We start from the raw sequence: 22,257 nt of genomic DNA, 5'->3' as shown, positions 1-22,257 counted from the left end.
GAGAGAGGCCCGCCGGACCGGCGAATGCCTTGCGTCTCTCTCCCACTCAAACATGATCGGTCTGCTGCGCGCGCAGCACTAGAGAATTAGGCGCGTTGAATCGGTGCGTGCTTCCGTGCTTGTGTCTCTGTCTTTCTCGAGCGTTCTTGGCGTTCAAGACACATTACAGCAGAAACACTTCCTTTCATTTCATATTTCTCCTATCATCGTCCTATCCTCAACAAAATCACTCAAATAGAAATTAGTTAAGTTTAAGTTTACATGTACAATGTTTTAGTAAACAAAATATATTTCTATAGTTAAAATTTGTGCAATTCTTATTTTCATTCAATTCCTTGTTCCTATTGTGCAATTTAATAATATTCATATCAATAAATATTCTACCGAGAAAAAGACGTTGTCACGTAAAATCTTCGCCCGTAAAACCGACTTTACAGGCAACCGATTTTTTTTTATTTAAATAATTTCCAAAAAATATGGCATTATGGACAGGTGCTCCATCTTATTAAAACAAAAATGTATTCCCCTCGGCCAAATATGTATTTCTCATTAAAAATGTTATTTAAATTCGTTTTTAAGATACGTATATATCCGGCAGCAGTTAGTTTATTATCAAATACAAGATAAACGATTTTATTATGCTTAACAAAACACTAACGTTGAAACCGAATCTCTCTTTCCTCCTGATCCCCTGAACTAAGTGAGGATTTGAGTCAGTCCAACCTAGTTCGTTGTGTCAGTTAAATATTCCTGCACTGGATATGCGAGCTTCATCGCTAAATATTACCTTAACTGCTACCTATTACCTTTTAATATATAACCTACTCTACGAAATAAATATTTTACAAGATGTAACAATATATTTTAGATAAAAAAATAATGTAATTTACGGAAATCTAAACATCAAAATAAACTTATTTTAAAGTGAAATTGTGGCTAAAACTAGTAAATTGTATTAAGATCTCACAAAAATAGCTTCAAAACAATAATAAAAAAAAACATAGAAGACAATAATATTATATCGGATCAAAAATTATAAATAGAAACGAAAAATGTAATAAAATACAGTGTTTTCTATTTCGTGACTTCGTGAATTCACGGAAAACAGGAAACAACACGAAAGACAATTCATGATAAAAATAATAATTCACTTTGCACCAACAGTTAGCAGTAAGTATTTACTGTACTTTCAAGTAAGATAGGTACCAATTTTATTTTTGCTAAATAAAACTGTCTAGGGATTAATATCCTCATAATAAAATGGTAAAATGTGTTATTATTGTTGCGAGTGTTTTATTTTTAATTTATTACTTATTAGATATATAACATGCCATATCAGGTGAAAGAGAATTAAAAATGTAAACGAGAAAGTTGGTATTATATTTCTTTAGTAAGACCCCTTAAAAAAGATTTTCGTACGCCACTGAACGCTTCCATAATATTAACAACCTAATTATTTAAATAATACGTAAAAAGTACATATATACATTAAAAAAGGGAAGCTCGAAATCTATAAACAAGCAACATAGATACAGTTAACAGCTCCTCCCCCCCCCCACAAGCTTTGTGAACGATTCCAATAAAATACAATCCTTTTCGAATTTTTCACGTTAAAATCTTAAAGAACGTTCTTTCAGATGACCCTAATAAGGTCTTAATTGTTATAAACAGAGCTGCTATCAATTTATAAAAAAGACACTAACTTCGTCCCAAAGTGTCTTAGGTTAACTTTTTTTCCTTTTAAATTTGTAAAAAAATTCAAGCTGTCAAAATATAAAAAAATCAGTGTTTTGCAGTCAATGGTCATAGAGTTATTTTAATTGTTTATAAACAAAAAATTGACATGTTTTTGCCAAATTATTTTGCAATATTTAAAATTACTTTTTCTCATTTTTTTTGTAAATAATATTAATAGAATAAATCTTCTTCTTTTAGAATCTATCCATATATTTAATATACCTACTTAATTTTCTGACTTATATTATTGCAAAAAAAATTAATTTGGGATAAACAAATTAAATAACTTTTAAACTCTTTGACCTATCGACTTTGTGTGTAATATAAAGGTTTATTTTAAAAAAAGCTATCAACATTTATTAAAAACCGAAATTTTTGACTTATTTTGCAACTTTCTAAGCAACAAACAAGGATAGAAACGTTTAGAAAACCATTTTGAAGGTTTTTATATGATTTATAAGTTTCTTCTCCTTTCAAATTTCAAACGCTTTACTTTTTATTGATAGACGAAAAAAGCGAAAATTTACCGTTTTTGACCTTAATTTGTTAATAATTAATTCCAAAAAGTCGACTGCAGGAAACATATATAATTTTGTTACAGAGGTCCATATTATAGTTATTATATAGATCCATATATAAAACAAGTGTCGTTTGCCTGGCCGGTTCACCGTCACAAACAGGGTACTTTTTTTGCTTATTTCTCTGGGCTATTTTTTTCTCCTTTGTAGAGGGGGGGGCTGGAATCTTCAAAAGACATCTCAGTCCAGGACACCGCCTGACTGACCTTAGTGCAGGATTTCTTCTTCGTACTCCCGGCGATAGTTCCCGAGGTACTTTAAAATGCCCTCTAGTCGCCAAGTCTACGCCGAACGCCTACCTGCTAAACCAGACCGTCCTCTGTCATCCAACGATCCGGAAGCGGAATCGCCGCTGCGTTAATTCATTCTCCATTCATACACGCCCACACTCCATTCATCAGCAAGTAGGCTGCTTGTCTCGTTCCAGGTAGCGCGTAGAAGACAATCATCGCTCTTGGTACGGCATCACTCCCAGACGGGCATTTCCTCCTTCCCCTCAGTTTAACTCACGCATTCTAACTCATACAGTCTGACCCACTTTTCTAGCTTCAACTTTCAGCATCTTTTACTCTTACCTTTGCCGTTGGTCCAGCTGTCTTTCTTCCTCTTCCTTTTTCTTAATCACTACACGGATATAGCTGTGTATGTTAGTCCAACCTGATTTATTTTCAATCATTCTCTCAATCATTTCTCTCACTGTAACAAAATTAACACCTGTCTCTCTCTCTCCCTTCTATTCCTTTCTACTTATCCATGTGCTGCAATCTAACTTCGTATGTGTCACAGTGTCCGAGTATCCACAGTATAGGCATTCATCTGTGTCAGCCTTTCCTAACCTAGAGAGGTACGCCCTAAAACACCCTTGTCCTGTGAGCACCTGCGTCAGGAAAAAATCCAGTCGCCGGTGGCCACAGTCCACCCAATCTCTTATGTTCGGGATCAGCATTTTCGTCCACTGTGCCTCCGTGTTGTTCCATTCTTCTTGCCATCTTTCAATTGACCTTTCCTTTTCCTGTCTTCTCTCGGCCACAGTAAGGTTTGGGCCTCTTCTCTCATAGAGCTCTTTTCGTTCCACCGCCAAAACATGCAACGGAACACATCCAGTGATGGTCCACCAGGCTACCTTAGACACAGTCCTGTAGGCGCATGCCACTCGCAATAGACTTGTTCTGTCCACGTGTGTCATGAGCCTCCTATAGGCCGTTATCTCTAACGCCTTGCTCCAGACTGGTGGCGCGTAGAGGACGATCGACTGTACAACACCGTGTAAGACCCTCCTCCTTTCGGATTTGGGTCCCCCAATGTTGGGCATCACCCTTCTCAACGCAGCCGCACTATTCGCAGCCTTCCGGATAATAGTTACCTAAATATTCTAATTGTTTATAAGCCAAAAAATTGTTTATTATAATTTTAAAATATTCCTTAGGCCGCCCAAATAGTACGATATCAATTCTAAAGTAATTTTCTATATGGAATAGTTTTAAATCCATTTAATTGATTTTAATGAAATGTGGTGGACTGTTTTATTATGTTACAGATATTTTTTAGGCGATTTATGAAGGTACTACGTGTAATCGAAGTTGTTGAAAAACATTAAATAAGAAAAGGCTTGTTTTCCCCTTTTTGTATTTATTGCTATTCTGCAGCATGGGTAATAAATTAAAACAGTTTTAACCAACCGTATTTTATAGAAAATTCAATTATCGCTATTTCTGGTAAGTCTAATTACGTCTAAAATAAGTCTAAAACGACTATTAATGAAAATTCAAAAATGAGGTAGAATAAGAATTAAGGTAATTATATGGAGTTGCTGGATAACTGAATTAACTGTGAATTGAAATAGATTTAGTAAAATAAAATGTATTTTGGATTTGTGCCCAGTAAGTAGTCATGATTAAATACATTGTTCCGACCAACTGGACACGCATATACTCTTTTTGTGAGATCTTTCAGTTTCGCATCGTAAATTTTTGTCGCTAAACAATTATCCATCGTTATTTCACGGTTTACAAATCTCGTTATATATTTCAGGCTATTGTCCGATCAACGAATACGGCCGGCAACGCCGCAAGCTCGCTTCACCTCTCCTCGCAGAGAGAAAACTCCGAGCAAAGATCCTTGTAGTTCGCGGTCCGTTCAGTTTAACCAGCGCCTGGTCGCTGATAGCGCGTTTTCATTCCACCAAAATTATCACATTTTTTTTTATTTTTTTACTTGTCGAGCGAGAGAGCTGACTAGGCTCAACACTCCTTTCACAAATCCGAGGCATGCGGTCGTCCACGTAACCGTTTACGCTAACACGGTGAACAGTGTTTCAGTGAACCAACAGAGAAATATTATTCTATTTAGGAGGCAAAAAAGTGTGAGAAAAGTGCGACAAAGTGTCTCAGCGGGATTTCGGGCGTCAAAGACGTGGAGTTATACGACCACGCAGTGTTATGGTGGCCAGTCAAGGCGTTGAACCCCAACAGAATGCAGAGATGTACTGCGGACCCGTACATTCCCCATATGGTGATTACTACCAGGAAAATCAGTACTACTTACACCCGGAAATGTGCCCGGCGCACGTCTGTGCTATGGGTGATTTCGGTAAGCAAACTTCAGATCCCCTTTTTCTCTTTATGTGAGATGTACTTGCCTTAAGAAATATAGAAACCGCAATTAAATTTGTCACTTCTGAAAAGTTTTACTAGTATAAGATTCAGAATGTAATATAGTTTACGATTGTATGACCAAAAATCAATATTTAATATTTTACACATTCACCTTTATAAGTATCTAATCTAGTCTGTGCAAAAAGCAATCTGGTTGTTTTACTGTTATAAGTTCCTAGCTTTCAAGGTGAGTGTAAAAACCTAAAATACGAGTTAGTTTGCAAAGATTTCTTGTACTATCGATCGTGGTAATAACTTACACTGTTTTTAAAAACTATAAACATACCTGTTATCGTTTTACCAAACTTTTTAAAAATTCACAAGAAATGTTTTCAATAGTAGGTAATGCACGAACTATTATTAAATGATCAAATATTTATAATTTTTTTTGATAAAAATTCCCAATATTCTTTCGGATGCTCTCTAGGCCTACTACATACAACCACTTGTTGATAACTTGGTTTTTTCCACTTGCTGCATAAACACTAAAGCTGCAAAAGATTGCTTTCCTGATTTTATTAAAAATACTCTCTGCCTTTTTGTTTGCTACTTTTAGGTCATTTCAGTAACTCTTTTAAACTCGTATTACTAGTATTTCTAATTTTTAACACTATAAATTTTAAAAAATGTGCTTTAGTATGGGGTGCAAACAAAACTCATGGATTTCAGCTTTTTATTCGTCTTCACTGGAATTCATTTTACACGACAGTTCCTCCCATTCTTTACAGAATTGCTATGGAATGAAAGGGATGAAACATACATACGTTCATACTATATAAAGCCTATTCATTAGATTTTTAAATAGACGCTGTCTAGTCTTCTTCTTCAACCTGTTTACATCCACTCCTGGACAAAGATTTCCCCATGAGTTTCCACTCTTCTGTTTTGTGCTATTTGGTGCCAGTTGCTCCTCACCTTTGCTTTGATGTCGTCTAGCCACCGTTTTTGTGGTCTCCAATGTATAATGTTTCTCGTCTATTTTTCGTTGTTTTGTCGTGCCATGTTTCCTATGAAAAACTCCATCTCATTTGCGCAATTCTTCCAACTACATCTTCCACCTTCGTCCTGCTTCGTACGTTCTTATTTCATATATGTTTTCTCAGAGAAACTCCTAACATAGCTCGTTCGATGGTCCTCTGTGTTCACTTAATCGATTGGCTTGATAACGCTGTAAGTATCACGGTCTTCATTCCACGGGTCATAACTTGTAGGATACAACTGTTGAATATCCTTTTCTTTAAATTTATTGGTACCTATATTTTTGTTTTTGAACGCAACTCTTGAGTCTTCCCACTGTTGCCATGTCATTCGGATCCTTCTAGTTATCTCTGCCGTTTGGTCATGTGACCTAGGTATTCTTTATTCTTACGATGCCTATCCGTTCCGGCTGGTGGTGATCAACATGGCTATCCTAACTTTGCTTGCTGCTATTCTGAATAGTCCGGTTGTCGATGTATTAAACCACTTTCTCAGGTTTTGAAGCCAAAATATTCTTCTTCTCCCTGGTCCTCTCTTTCCAAATACCTTGCCCTGAAGAATGAGTTGCAACAAGCCGTATCTCTGTTCATTCCTCATAACATGGCCAAGATATTCTAGTTTGCGCTCTTTGATGGTGTTAATAATCTCGCATTCCTTGCCTACGTAGGACCTCAACATTAGTCACACGATCCACCCATGAAATTCTTAAAATACGTCTGTAACACCACATTTCGACCTAGGTATACTCTTTGACATTTTCGATCTCACTTCCATTTGACATGACTTTTGTTTTATTTAAATTCATTTTTAAACCGATTCTCGCAGATTCTTGTTCCTTGTACAAGCTCCTTTAGCAGTTAGAGTAGTTCCTCTATATTGTTACTTATGACTACTATCTCATTGGCAAATCTTGATGATTTAAAAATCTGTCATTGATTTTAATTCCGCGTTGTTCCCAATCTTCTTAAACACATCTAATATAAAAATAAATAATTTTGGAGAGAGGGTCTCCCTGTCTTCCTGTCTTACTTCTCTTTCCGTTCTTATTTTGCTTGTTGTTGAACCTTTTGCTACGTTTATTTCTTCTTCTTCAGATGCCAATCCATTAATTAACTATTTCTTGCAATATGTATCAGAGATTGTATGTCGTTAATCCCTGTCCATTGCTTTATGTTTCGGAGCCAGGACATTTTCTTGCGTCCCATTCCTCTCTTGCCTTCAATTTTACCCTCGATTATAAGTTGGAGGAACTGGTATTTTTCATTTCGCATGATGTGACCTAGATACGCCGTTTTCCTTTTCTTGATGGTTTCGAAAAGTTGACGTTCTTGGTTTATTCTTTTAAGGACATCTATATTTGTGATTTTCGCTGTCCATGGTAATTTTAGGATACGGCGATAGAGCCACATTTCGAAAGCTTCTTATCTGTTTATATCCCTCGTTTTGAGTGTCCAGCCCTCTACGCCATATAGCAGCACTGACCACACGTAGCACTTAGTAAACCTTAGTCTCAGTTGAAGATCGAACTCTGAACAAGTCAGTACCTTCTTGAATTTTACGAAAGCTTAAACCTTAGTCTCAGTTGAAGATCGAACTCTGAACAAGTCAGTACCTTCTTGAATTTTATGAAAGCTTGTCGAGCTTGCTCAATGCGACATTTTACTTCCCTGTCCGATGCCCAGTCTTCAAAAAGCCACGATCCCAGGTATTTAAATTTACTCACTCTTTCAATGGGCTTAGTATTCAGTGTTATGGTGGAGTTTTCAAGTGCATCCAAGTTTCTGGAGATGATCATAAATTTGGTTTTTTTGGTATTAATCTCTAATCCCATTCGCTTACTGTATTCTCCGATTATAGTGACAAGTTGTTGAAGATCGACTATGTTGTCACAAATTAAGACACCATCATCAGCATATCGTATGTTGTTGATCAATATTCCATTCACTTTGATTCCCATCTTTTCATCCTCCAAAGACTCTTGAAATATGGCTTCCGAATAAATGTTAAATAAAAGAGGGGAAAGCACACATCCCTGTCGAACGCCCCTTCTTATATGTATGGGTTTGGATATAGAATTGTCTATTTTTAACTGTGCCGTTTGATGCTTGTACAAGTTTTCAATGCATCTTATGTTTTTGGTCTATATCAACTTTCTTGAGGATCTGCATTAACTTGTGGACACGATCAAACGCTTTTTGGTAATCTAAAAAGCATAGGAACACATCCTTCTTCTGATCGTAACAATTTTGGACCAGCACCTGTGTTGCTACTATTGCTTCTCGTGTTCCTAAACCTTGCCTAAACCCGAACTGGGAGTCACTGATGTCCCGTTCACATTTTTTTGTATAATCCTTGATGTAGTATTTTTAAGAATATATTTAAAGTGTGACTCATCAGGCTAATGAGTCTGTGATCCTCACATCTTTTTGCATTGACTTTCTTGGGCAGGGGAATAAAGGTAGAGCGTAACCACTGTTGAGGATAGCAGCCAGTTTCATAAATTAAGTTAAATATTTTGTGTAGTGCTGAAATTCCCCTTTCATCCAGTAATTTGAGTATTTCTGACGGGTATTTCTAATAAACTTTACGTTTATTTGCATAGTTACATTGTCGTACTTATATGTAGTTTTTATGAGTATTCTATATCTGGAATCAATGCTTGCTTTATTCATTGCTTCTAATACGGTCCAGACTTCTATGGAATCGAATGCCCTATTGTAATCCACAGATACCAAATTAAGAGGATTACTGTATTCGTTACACTTTTCGATGAGTGCCCATATGGTCTGTAGGTGTTCTATGGCACTATAACTTGCAAAATCCTGCTTGGTCAACAGACTGGTAACTATCGAACTTATTTGATAGTCTGTTCGTAATTATTTTGGTAAGCAGTTTGTACGGATGTGGTAACACGCTTATTTTCATACGCTTTAATTTAGCCAAACTAAAAAAAAATCTATATAAGCCAAACTAGTTTTAGTAATGAATATTGCCATATATAAATTAAGTTAGATAATCCTAGTTAATCATATAATTAATATAATACTTAATTACCACGCTAAGTAGAACTTATGTCACGCAAGTTCAATTTTAGAAATAAGGAACAAAACATTCATTTACTCATTTAGTCACCACTTATGAGAATTAAGATTGTAAAATTAAAGTTCTGATGTTATTACTGCATCAATTTAAATGCGGTTTATGACCAAATTGTTTTCAAGTCTTTTTTTATTTTTACTTAGTAGGAATATAATATTTATTGTTCAAGATATATTTGTTACTAGCATTTTAGTATTTCGATCTCTTTATACTGTTCGTACTAGAACTACTTTAGACTTTACATGCTAATAAAATGTCTATTCTATAGATTAAATTGCTTTGAATTATCTCTTATTGGATTAATATGAAAACGTTAATATTTCTTCTTGGGTATTTTCCCATTATGGGTTCGCCGCTTTCGTCCTCCACAGCACTGTTCACAAGAATTCAAAAATGGTTTTTAATTTGAAATATCTTTAGTGTCGTACCATTTTTTTTTAATTGAGACCATTACCTGTATGCGTTCCAATGATGAGTATAAGATTCTTAAGTTTATGGTTAACAATGCTCAATAACTATCTCTTAAAATCCAAAAAATTTAATTTGCTTATCTTAACCGGCTTGTAAGAAAAAATCAACACCCCGTATAAGTATATGTCTGTAAACTTAGCATATCCATTTTATAAGACCAAATTGAGATCAACACTATTTATTGCTAATTGTTACGAAAAGAAAAAAAATATTGTTGTAGTGAGTAGTTAGTAGAAAAATCAGTGAGTGTGCCACGTTTACGGTAAAGCTAGCATAATCATAGCTATATCTCGGCAAGGAAAAGGGATACAGGACTCATCTTGGCGGCATATTTTATTGCTATTTAATTGCTGTTGATTGGTATATTAACCAATTCCCAACAGCTACCCCATCATCCCCTAGGTCAAATCAAACACCCCTAAAACCGAGATATCGGCCAAAAAGCGAACCGCAAGGAATTGATTGATAATTTATTGCCAAAGTTTTACGCCAAGAAACCATTTATAGCTGCAACCGTTTCCGAGAAACAATGATTATGCTAATTTTACGGTGAAGCTAGCATAGGGTAGCTATATCCCGGCACTGAATAAGGCTAGTGAGTCCATCTTGGCGGTATATTTTATTGCTAATTAATTGCCATTGATTGGTACATCGACAAGTCTCCAAAAACTACCCCGTCATCGCTTAGCGCAAAACTCATTCACGGAAAAATCGAGAAATCGGAAAACTTTTAAACCAAAAAAATGAACCGATAGAAATTAATTGCTTATTTATTGCTGAAGTTTTATTCCCAGAAAAAATTTATTGCTGCAACCGTTTCCGAGAAACAATGGTTATGCCGACTCGGTAAAGCTAGCAGCTAGCATAGTCATAGCTATATCTCGGTAATGAAAAAGGCTACAAAGCCTATCTTGGCAGTATATTTTATTTTATTTCGCCGAGGAAATACTAAAGATTGTCTAGATGACGCCTAAACAAGCTAGGCGCTAGCATACCATTATACCATGGATAATATTTCAGTATGCTATTGAGAGAGGGCGCTGAACTACCTATACAAATAGCTAAGTTTCGCGCTACTGTGACTGCAGCCTAATATAATATCTAAGCCAAGTTTTGACAAGACATTGATTAGCTGCGTTGAATGCTGTGGTGAGAAACGTAGTGATTGATGGAAGATGTTTCATACCACCGGTGGACACAACATATAGTGGTCCGGTACCACCACAATATGTTGTGTCTCACTCGAATTAACATCGATTACTTATAGGTAGCTGGCGCTTGAACTTATCTATTCAATCTGTTTCATTTTCTATGTCTTTTTATAATTTTTAAATTATTTATTAACTAAAAATCTATATTTAATAAAAATTCTTAATATATAAGTTGAAAATGCTACATTTTAATGCGAATTTAATGAATAAATAATGATTTGCTTATTCTGTTGGGCATAGCCTAAGGCTTACTTCTACGATCTAGCCTAATGTCGAGTATTTTCTTTCTGACGCAATAACTAAAAAAAAATTGGCCGTTATATAGAACAGAAATTATTAGCAATAAAATATGTCGCCAAGATGGGCCCTGTAACCCTTTTTCTGACCGAGATATAGTTAGGGCTATGCTAGCTTTACCCTAAAGGTAGCATAGTCATTGTTTCTCGGAATCGGTTGCAGCAGTAAATTATTCCTTGATGAACAACTTTGACAATAAATTAGCAATCAATTTCTTGCGGTTCGTTTTTTGGCCGATATCTTGGCTTCCCGGGTGTATGTTTTGAGCTAGGGGATGATGGGGTAACTTTTGGGGATTGGTTAATATACCAATCAACAGAAATTAATTAGCAATAAAATATGCCGCCAAGATGGGCCCTGTACCCCTTTTTCTTGTCGAGATATAGCTTTGGATCGCTATGCTAGCTTTACCGACGAAAAGTTGGCATACCCACTGTTTCTCAGAAACAGCTACAGCAATAATTTTTTTCTTTCGGTAATAAATTAGCAATAAATTATAGTGTTGGTGGTCTGAATTCGGCCTTATAAAATAGATATGATAACTTTACAGATATACCCCGTATCTCGGAAAACGAAGCATTTGCGGATATACGTTTATATAGCAAACTTTCATTGTTATTTTATGCAGAATCACCATAAAGATTCTTGCACTTATTTACTAACATCCTGTATATTATACAAATACCTGTTATTCAAATGGACTAAAAACTGATACTTTTGAACCTCTGTAACTCAGATGCTTCTAGTGGGTCTACAGACTTCATATTTACATTATTTTTTGTGTTTTATTATAAGCTACATTTTTCTTAAGAATATTTTTTTCGATAAATACTTAATTTTTGAGTTATTTTGAAAAATGAATATTTTCACTTGCAAATAACTCTAAAAGTATTGACTTAGTGAAAAACTGAATGGAAAAATGTTGCTTAAAATTAGTCAATTTATCCATTTCCATACTGATTTTAAACGTATGTTTTTTCATCTCCGAGAAGAGGTGGCTTTCACACTCCAAGTAAAAGCAACCCTGGGCTTAAGTCCAAAAAGTCAAGTAGAGGCAAGAGGAACTTAAATCCAAATTTTTAAGCAAATACGACGTGACAAGGAAAATTACACTCCAAAACGATCATTTACTGGAGTATTTATATAATTTTGAGAAAAAAAATTTGTATGTCCAACTTCGTTCATCACCTATTAATATTTACATTGTTTCACTACTCAAAATTTTTCGTCAGCAAATTCAATAGGGAGATAATATTTGTAGTCTGCTTGTAAAAAATGTTTTTTCTAGTTGTTTTGGAACTAGAATTATGTAAAAACTCGAAACCCTCAAAAATGTTTTAAAATTTTTTCGATCCAAGTATCGATCTAGTCATAAGATACATAGGTACCTACCTTCACCATAAAAATAATTTAAAATACAGATTTGTTACACTTTCTTTCGCAATTTCACTAGATAGTATACAACTAGTTATGTATACACTCAAGGACGTTACCAAGAAATCTTGACGTCGCACGAAGAATCTCAGGACATTTAAAGAAAAATCCGTGCTGATTTCTTAACATTTGTTACGGTTGCTGCATTTGTACATACTTATACACGCTAGGTTGATGTTTATTTTATAAAAAATGCATAATATACTGGAAGACACAAAGCAGACTTTACAGAATATAACGTCTCCTTTTTTGCAGAAGACAGAACAGAAACTGATGAGTATTAAAAATATCAAACGCGAATAACGATTATACTTTTAAAATTGTTAGATTATGTGGTTAATTAGGAGTAAACACCGCTAACAGACGAAAAATAAAGTAAACAATATATCAAAAAGAAGAAAGAGATAAATATAGACCACAGTTGTCAGATCTATGATTCTCTATGCAAGCAACAAATGGAATCTAAGACAAAGAAACAGCGTAATCGTATGGAATTCACTGAAGGCTAAACTGGCACCAGAAAGGTTGCCAGGTCATATTTTGTTTCTTCAGTCATCATCATCATCATCATCCAGCCTTCATTTATCACGTCCACTGCTGGACATAGGCCTCCCTTAAACTCCTCCATTCTTTGCGATTTTGTGCTCTTTGTTGCCAATAAGTAGATTGCGTTTTGCCAATAATCTTCAGTAGATTTCGAATAATGGATATATATCAATAAATAGATTTTTTTTTAATTTATAATTGAACACTGATATAATGATTAGTTTTTTAACATGATTTTATCATTACATATTTTTTAGTACATATATCGATATAGTGTTTCAATAAGTAAATTTAGGTTGAGATCAGTAGATCTACTCAAAAATCAGTAGAGCTGGTAACCTTGTGAGAGGTAGCATTGAGCAACGTACAGGCACCAAAACATAGCGGTCACATCGAAACAGGCTTCACTTTGCGAAGGTTTATTAAATGAGCGTTACCTGTCCTCTCTCTTTCCTTGTTTAAGCATGGAATTTTAACCCTTTATAGGGCAAATTATTGATATGGTGAATTCTCAGTCTATTTTGGGTAAATAGTATTTCTTATTTCTTACAGTCCCATATAACTTGTAACACAGTATAAAGTTGAGAAAAATAACGAGGATTTATTTTACAGAGTGATAAATTATTATACCAATCTACACTAACCAAAATGTAACAGGCTTAAACTTGGTAAAATAGTTTACCATTTTTTTAGAATGAAGTATCCCACACTATTTTCATGTTTAGAAGTTTCTATGAAATATAGATATTCTTACAATCTCTTTATCACCGTTTTATCCCAACTTGTTACTTATTTATTCAAGTTGTTATTCAAGTCTAAATATATGTAAATATAAAAGATGTTTACTTTGCTACCTCTTTTAAAAATGTTCACAAGTTACATGTTTATATGAAATGGCTCGAAGCACTTTTTACAAAGAGCAATTTTTATAAGCTTGACATTTTCTTTAATAATGAATTGAATTTTTGACTATGAGGGGCTCGACCTTCTCCTCAAGCTTTCTACCCCATTCTGTTCTGTCCCTTGCTTGCATTTTCCAGTTGCCGACTACGATCTTTTCGGCATTTTGTGTTACCCCGTCTATCCACCTCAGTTTTGGTCTACCCCGTCTTCTCATTCCCACGGGTTGCGCTATTAGAATCTTTTTAATCATGTTCGATTCAGGAGCCCGGGCTACATGTCCTATCCACTGCAGGCGGTTTCGCTTAATTATAGTGGTAATATCTTTACCACCAAAATTATGCTTGTAGATATTCTGCAGATCAAAGTTATATCTACGCCTCCATATTCCGTTCTCACAGACCGCTCCGAATATCTTGCGTAGCACCTTTCTTTCAAAAATGCGTCCATGCCTCTGATCCATATGTGAGAACGGGGACTACTTTGATAGTCCATGATAACACCTGTTTGCAATTATTATTCGCCTTTTTATTTCCTTATATATGTTATTATTGGGGTTAACCGATGTCCCTAGATCTAAATCTAGACCTAGAATGTTTTTATACATATAGTATTTATAAAATTTGCATTTATAAAATAGTAAAACAACTTCATCTACCATCTTTGTGATTTCCAAGCGATGTTATATGTGGAATGAATCTGGTCAAACAAATCAACACCTCCCGTAAGTATTCCAATTATAGCCGTGAATTGCTCTTAGACACATCACATATTCCTTTCCTATTCTTTTTCGTTTGTGCACTGTTGTCGTGTCTGATAGATCAGATCAAGTACAACAGGTTTCGCACTTCTGTCTTTTCATTTATATACAGTAATATCTGCAGCAGAAGCGAAGTTAAATTGTATATATATATATATATATATATATATATATATATATATATATATATATATATATATATATATATATATATATATATATATATATATATATATATATATATATATATATATATTATTCAGGGATTCTACAGTATTCACTGCCTTCCCTCGCTCAACCGTTTCCATCTCTCTCTGTTGTCCCATTCTCCATCGGTTAGGCCTCTCTTACTCATGGCGTCGTCTACTTCGTTCCTCCAGGATTTTCGGGGTCGTCCTCTTTTCCTCCTTCCTATGGGGCTCCATTCGGTTATTCTCTTTATCCATCTGCTGTCACTAGTTCTTCTTACATGTCCATACCACTTTAGTCTTTTTTGTTCTATGTATGTTAGTATGTCTGTTTCTATTGACGTTGTTTGCTTTATTTCGTCATTACTTCTCCTATCCATTCTTGTTACTCTACAGCATCTTCGCAGGCATTTCATCTCTGTTGCTACTATCTTACAGCTGTTTTTCTTGTTTATGATCCAATTTTCAGCCCCATATGTCATAATACTTCTCACTAATGTTTTATAAATCTGTGTTTTTGTCTTCATATTTAGGTGTCTATTCCACCATACTGAGTTAAGTTGTCGGATTGCTGTTCTTGTTTGTCCTAATCTTTGTGTAATTTCTTCCTCTGTTGTTGCCTTTTTCGTGATTATAAACCCCAAGTATTTGAATTTATCCTTTTCTTTGATTGTTACGTTGTCATCAATCTGTAGATCTTCTATGTCTTCTTCACTTGTAGATAGGTACTCTGTTTTCGCGAGGTTAATATCTAGCCAGCCTTGGTATATTCTTCTTGTAGTTTCTTCATCATGTAGCTGAGGTCGTCTTGGTCTTGTGCAATCACTACTTGATCGTCTGCAAAGCTTAACGTATATAGGTATTCGTTCCGTTGGAGATGTGGAACAACCCTGCAGGAGCCCTTTTGTTGTGGTGAAGCCTCGTATGATTCTTGTTCCCATTTTAATGGACACTTTATTTTCTTTATACAGAGCTTTTGTAGCGTCTATGAAATTAGAAATACAGACGAAACTCATAGTTAAATTGTCCTATTGATAAATTTTTATTTTTAATCAATTTGTCGTGTGGAAATTGTTTGATCTAAATGTTTCACATGCAAAAAGTTTGTCGTCTAATAATCTTTTTAGAAGTTGAAAGGAGAAAAAGAAATGATCAAAATACAAGCAATCTCCCTGTCCTTTTGGAGATTTAGAACAACTCTTTTGCCTAAAGGTAACTGCTCTGGATTTTCGGATTTGCCTTGATAGTCTTCCATATAGCCAGTATCGCTGCAAGCAATTGCCCAAACTTGAAGCCCCGTTTGGTGCTCTTTAACGGCATATATTGTTTTATCGTAGTACAACCTTTGAATATGAATGAATCTTTAGTATATACTTTTAGACCAATACAACCTTTTATTGAACAATCTGTTGAGCCCAAACAAAGCTAGTAGACCAAAGAACGCTTTTAGCTCTTCCAATTGCTTCGATCTACAATTACCTGCATAATGTTATTGTCCGTAAATGATTTAAAAATAGAGAGAATATTATCCTGTTTTAATACTACACTCTACACCAAAGGGTGATCAAATACAAAAGTTTTATATACAAGATATAAAGGTAAAGAGTGCGAACTAGTCATAACCATAAAACGTCGCAAACTAGAATACCTGGGCCATATAATGCGCAATGAACAACGATACAACCTACTTCGGACCATACTTCAAGGTAAAGTTCATGGGAAAAGAGGTCCAGGACTAAGAAGAATATCCTGGCTGCATAACCTGCGAAAATGGTTTAACTTAACCACTACCGGACTTTTCAGGGCAGCAGTCAACAAAGTCAGAATAGCCATGTTAGTGTCCAACATCCGTAACGGATAGGCATCATAAGAAGAAGATATATAAGATGTTGTAATGAAGAATTCTTATTTCTGAAGAAATCATATAATTCTGATGCGGGGGTATCAGTATTGGGCGTGTACTAATTTTTACTCGAGCCTGATAATCTACTGGTTGAGGTGGATCTTAAAGACGCAAAATTACCAACTCATCTTAGGAGTTATTTTCGCAAATATCTGAATCCACAGCGTGTTCATCTGTTCCTTCATCGCTTCTCATTTTGTTCAAATTATAGGTTTCCATTCCTAAAACAAGAAAAAACATGAAATTTCGCATTTTATGTCTATTGAATCAGCTAAAAAATTCAAAATATTTTCTTTGTCGAAAATTATAGTATTTTATTTGATTAGCAAGGGCACATCTAGTAAGTAACAGCTAATATGTGTCAGGGATTTTTTTAAAAAACAAACTACTTACATAGTTTTCCCAATTTTTTAGTAGAACCACTTCAAAACAAAAACAAAACAAAAACCCCTGGAATTACTATATCCGTTATAAAACCTGGTATAAATATTTACCGCTTTCAAATGTTCACAACGTAGTTGCCACATGACTAATCTTAGGCGATGCACGTATCCGCAGTCGACCTTCTTACAGTAGAGGCACATAATCCATAAAAAATGTGTGTATATTGAAACTAAATGCAAGGTGGTAAATATATATACCGTGGACCGTTAAAGGGTTAAAACAGACGCTGAGCTAAAACTCGGTAAATGGGAGCAGAAGATATGTAATAATATTGAACAAACAATGAAATTTTGCAATTTAAACTGAAACTGCACAAATGAAAGGGATATGTCTACGAAGACAATGTAACATTTACTTTTTTACTAAGATTTATTTTTTTTTTCTATAATATCCCGTATTCTGATGTAAATTTTCCTGCACAAAAAGGAAATGATATGTCTACGAAGAAAATGTAACATTTAATTTTATATTTATTTTCGTATAATGTCCATGTCCCATATGGTTTGTGTTCTTTTCTAAGATTTTTTTTTCTATAATAATATCCCGTATGCTGATGTTAATTTAAAAATATTTGGTCAATTACTAAAAAACTTATGGGATTCCCGACGTTACTGGAAATCCATTGACGTTTGTAAATACTAATCAAAATATCGGTTGATCAAATAACATCTACAATATGTTTATTAATCATATCGCAGATTACTTGGAAAACAAATACCACTTAAACTATAATTTTAAATTAGACTTTGAACTATACATTTAAATAATAATTAATAATGATAGTTGATAGCGGGCTTACATCTTGAAAATAATAAAGAAACTGCCCAAAATTTTTAGAAGTAGAACAATAAACAATAAATTCTTCAAACGAGAATAGAAGACGTTTCAATAACTATCCTTAAATTGCATCTGTGTAACTTGTAAATTATTAAAGACGAAGATTCATAAGATTACAGACGCGTTCCAGAAATATTATACCTAAAAAATAAACTTTAATATCAGTAGCTGGGTACAGAAATAGAAATAAACGCCAGGATAAATCAGGCACAACGATGAGGCACTTAAAACAATAAAATAAATTTCTTTGATCAAATAAAAGGCAGATATCGAGCACAGTTTATCAATTAAATCTTGCACAAGTACTTTCGTTTCCTAGAGCATCTTCAGGGGCATCTGAAATAAGCCAAGAAACGTTTTTTAACAGAAGAAGCTTGCATATTCATCACAACGTTTTCTTCGACCTAATGCTTCAAATAACATCAGATATTTCTCCTTTACTTATATTAGCAACAATTCCCATAAAATATCTAAACTTTTTACTTCTACAATTGAAAACATCAAAATTTCCTTCAATTCACACAACACCACAACACTTTAGGTTCCTTTTTAATCAACACAAAAGATAGAATGAACACACATGACAAAAGTGGTATTTATAAATTAAAATGTGATGATTGTGATGCCTCTTATGTAGGTAGAACCATTATAAAGTTATCTACTAGAATTTCAGAACATTTGAAAAGACCAAACTCTTCAAGTTTTGGTCATCACCTATTATCCAGTAAACCCAATTTTAACATCAATACTGGTTCATCTATTTTACATGACATCAATAGAAAGAAACACTACTTGGAGTTGGATTTATTGGAAGATTTGGAGATTACAAAGGAAATAAATGAAAACTCTCACTGTCTCAATACTCAAATTAATTTAAATTATAAGTACTAAATTTAAACCTATTTTTAAAAACTTTATTGCAGCTTCACCTCGTAGGGGCCCAGCCCGGCTGTTTAGACTTCCTGCACTGAGTACACCCATTAAGAATTTATTAATTTCATACTTTGGTCAACATTACTATTTTATTCTTCAATAATTTACAAAACTAGCTTGCTCAGGTTCAATTGATCTATAGTTGGCGTTAATTACACTCTGCATACCTCTGCGTAATTTAGATATACCATTTCCACAGTTATATATTTCAACACTCTCCCACTGTTGATCAGTTGTTCTGGAGTAATGCTTTGACATATTAATTTTATAGTTCTCCCGTTGACTGTGGGTTTAACTGAACTACTTGGATTATACCCCATTTATACACTCTGCTTTCGATTTTGATTTTTAATTTTTAGTATTTTAATTTCATATTTAGATTTCTTCTTTTCTACAGTATTGATAGTGCTTGGTAGACCCTTTTATTGTAGTCAACCACACACTATCTAATAGATTGTTTAGTCTATTTCTTGCATTCATACTTTACGTCCACTTCAGTTGCCCTCAAACTAACACCCTAATTATTATAGACAGGTTTGAGTGTGAGATCTGCATTATGCAACCTACTTTAAATATTCTATATAATTTTAATATTTCAACAGTTGATTTCCTATAGTAGTGTCAGTTGGACCTTTGGTCAATGCTTAGTTTCATAGAATTTTGAAATGTGCAGATCACATCTCCATGATTGTGACTGCCCATCCAAGCTGTCATATGTCATATGTCACCTTAACATTTCCGTTAAGGTTAAGACCAGGAGCCATTCTCTCTCCTGATGCCAACCATAAAGTAGCTTCGCCTTTTTTTTTTAATTTTAAACTGTTTGTCCTTGTGTAGTGTAGTGAAATGTACAATTTTATGTTTATGACATTCTATGATTGTTGAATAGGCCAAAATTGACGAAGTAAGTCTAAAACGTTGATCACATAAAAACTTTTCATCACCATCAACTTCGAGTTTTTTTATCGACGTTAATTAATTTTTCTTCAGTTAAAAAAACGTTTCTTGGCTTATTTCAGATGCCCCTGAAGAATCTCTAGGAAGCGAAAGTAGTTGGGCAAGATTTAATTAATAAACTATGCTCGATATCTGCCTTTTATTTGATCAAAGTTCATTTATTCGAGCATTTAACCTTATATCAAAATAAATTTCGTATTACTATACCATATTCTTGGTATACTAAATTCCAGAACAGAAGCAGAAAAGAAACGACTTAAAGAAATATATAGAGAAGTAAATAAAGTTGACAAGAAGGCAGCAAAGACAGACAAAAGAAAGTGGGCAGAAAATCTTGCTGAATAAGCACGGTCATTTCACTAGACAACTAGCCAACAAAAGATGTGCCACCCACCAACCATTTGTAAAAAAACAATATAGGTGAAGATATATCATTACCATAGGAACAAAAGTCAAAAGATGGCCTGAATAGTTTAGTGAGTAGAAACCACAATATCAACAAACTACTAGTTTCCACCAGTGAACTAACAACGCAAGAAATATAAATAGCCATAGAAAAACCGAAAGCCCCAAAGCAACTGGTCCTGACAATATTCCAGCAGAGTTGTTAAAAGCGTGCCCAAGTACAACAACAAAGCTAATTAAATCACTTTGGCGAAGGGCTTGAAGAGAGGAAAAGTTCCAAAAAGAATGGAAAAACGAGATAAAAAAGATACTAAAAAAAGGTTACCTAAAGATATTACGAAAACTGGAGAGGAATCAGACTTCTATATATATTTAGGGATTCTACAGTATTCACTGCCTTCCCTCGCTCAACCGTTTCCATCTCTCTCTGTTGTTCCATTCTCCATCGTTTAGGACTCTCTGAGACTCATGGCGTCGTCTACTTCGTTCCTCCAGGATTTTCGGGGTCGTCCTCTTTTCCTCCTTCCTATGGGGCTCCATTCGGTTATTCTCTTTATCCATCTGCTGTCACTAGTTCTTCTTACATGTCCATACCACTTTAATCTTTTTTGTTCTATATATGTTAGTATGTCTGTTTCTATTGATGTTCTTTGCTTTATTTCGTCATTACTTCTCCTATCCATTCTTATTACTCTGCAGCATCTTCGCAGGCCTTCCATCTCTGTTGCTATTATTTTACTGCTGTTTTTCTTGTTTATGATCCAATTTTCAGCCCCATATGTCATAATACTAATGTTTTATAAATCTGTGTTTTTGTCTTCATATTTAGGTGTCTATCCCACCATACTGAGTTAAGTTGTCGGATTGCTATTCTTGTTTGTCCTAATCTTTGTGTAATTTCTTCCTCTGTTGTTGCCTTTTTCGTGATTATAAACCCCAGGTATTTGAATTTATCCTTTCCTTTGATTGTTACGTTGTCATCAATCTGTAGATCTTCTATGTCTTCTTCACTTGTAGATAGGTACTCTGTTAATATCTAGGCCAGCCTTGGTATATTCTTCTTGTAGTTTCTTCATCATATAGCTGAGGTCGTCTTGGTCTTGTGCAATCACTACCTGATCGTCTGCAAAGCTTAACGTATATTCGTTCCGTACCGGTACTCCCATGCCTTCGCATTTTCTTGTCCATGTAGTCAAGGCTTTTTCTAAGTATATTTTGAATAGGGTTGGAGATGTGGAACAACCCTGCAGGAGCCCTTTTGTTGTGGTGAAGTCTCCTATAATTCTTGTTCCCATTTTAATGGACACTTTATTTTCTTTATACAGAGCTTTTGTAGCTTCTATGAGCTCCGTCTGTATTTCTAATTTGTACATTGCCATTGCCATTGAGGCAATGTACAAATCACACTTCTAAATACTGTAAATAAATGAACAGCAATAATTATCAACAACCGATTCACAAATAGTGTGGAACCAATGTTAAGGAAGTAACAGCCGGCTTCAGACCAATCTGATTGTCCATCGACCAAATTAACACACTTGGTGTAATCGTAGAACAGTCGCAGAAATTCAACTCTCCACATTTCATATGCTTTGTGAACGTCAAGAGAGCCTTTGACACGCTCACACATATGGCCATATGGAAAACACTACAGGAAATAGTAATACCAAAAAAAATAATAAATCTCATTAAACAACTCGATACACAAAGCACAGTCCTACACAACGGCAAAACATCTAACCCAATAGCTGTGCTAAAAGGAGTACAACAGGGCTGTGTTTTATCCCTCTTAAATTATATTTAACATTGTACTGGACTATGTACTAACAAAGGTAAACTCTAATTGAGGAATTAACTGGGGATTAACAAACAGACTGAAAGATCTAGATTACGCTAATGATATAATGTCTCTTAGGGTATACAAA

General features: G+C 34.6%; 1 protein-coding gene across 2 annotated transcripts in view; it reads left to right on the top strand.

The window, feature by feature from the left end:
* mtgo (miles to go) overlaps positions 1 to 22,257 on the top strand; it is a 508,417-nt gene that overhangs the window by 227,589 nt on the left and 258,571 nt on the right. Inside the window, exon 1 of one of the 2 annotated variants that reach the window (XM_072532664.1) lies at positions 4,439 to 4,904. The exons of the other annotated variant lie outside the window; for it this stretch is intronic. Coding sequence (XP_072388765.1) covers positions 4,754 to 4,904 — 151 coding nt within the window. The 5' untranslated portion in view covers positions 4,439 to 4,753. Of the gene's footprint in view, positions 1 to 4,438; positions 4,905 to 22,257 lie in introns of those variants that run through there. 2 annotated transcript variants of the gene reach the window in all.

The sequence above is a fragment of the Diabrotica undecimpunctata genome, chromosome 5 (genome assembly GCF_040954645.1).
Source record: "Diabrotica undecimpunctata isolate CICGRU chromosome 5, icDiaUnde3, whole genome shotgun sequence".
NCBI classification, from domain to species: domain Eukaryota; kingdom Metazoa; phylum Arthropoda; class Insecta; order Coleoptera; family Chrysomelidae; genus Diabrotica; species Diabrotica undecimpunctata.
The sequence above is the reverse complement of the archived record's forward strand: the minus strand, read 5'-3'. Positions and strand labels throughout refer to the sequence as shown.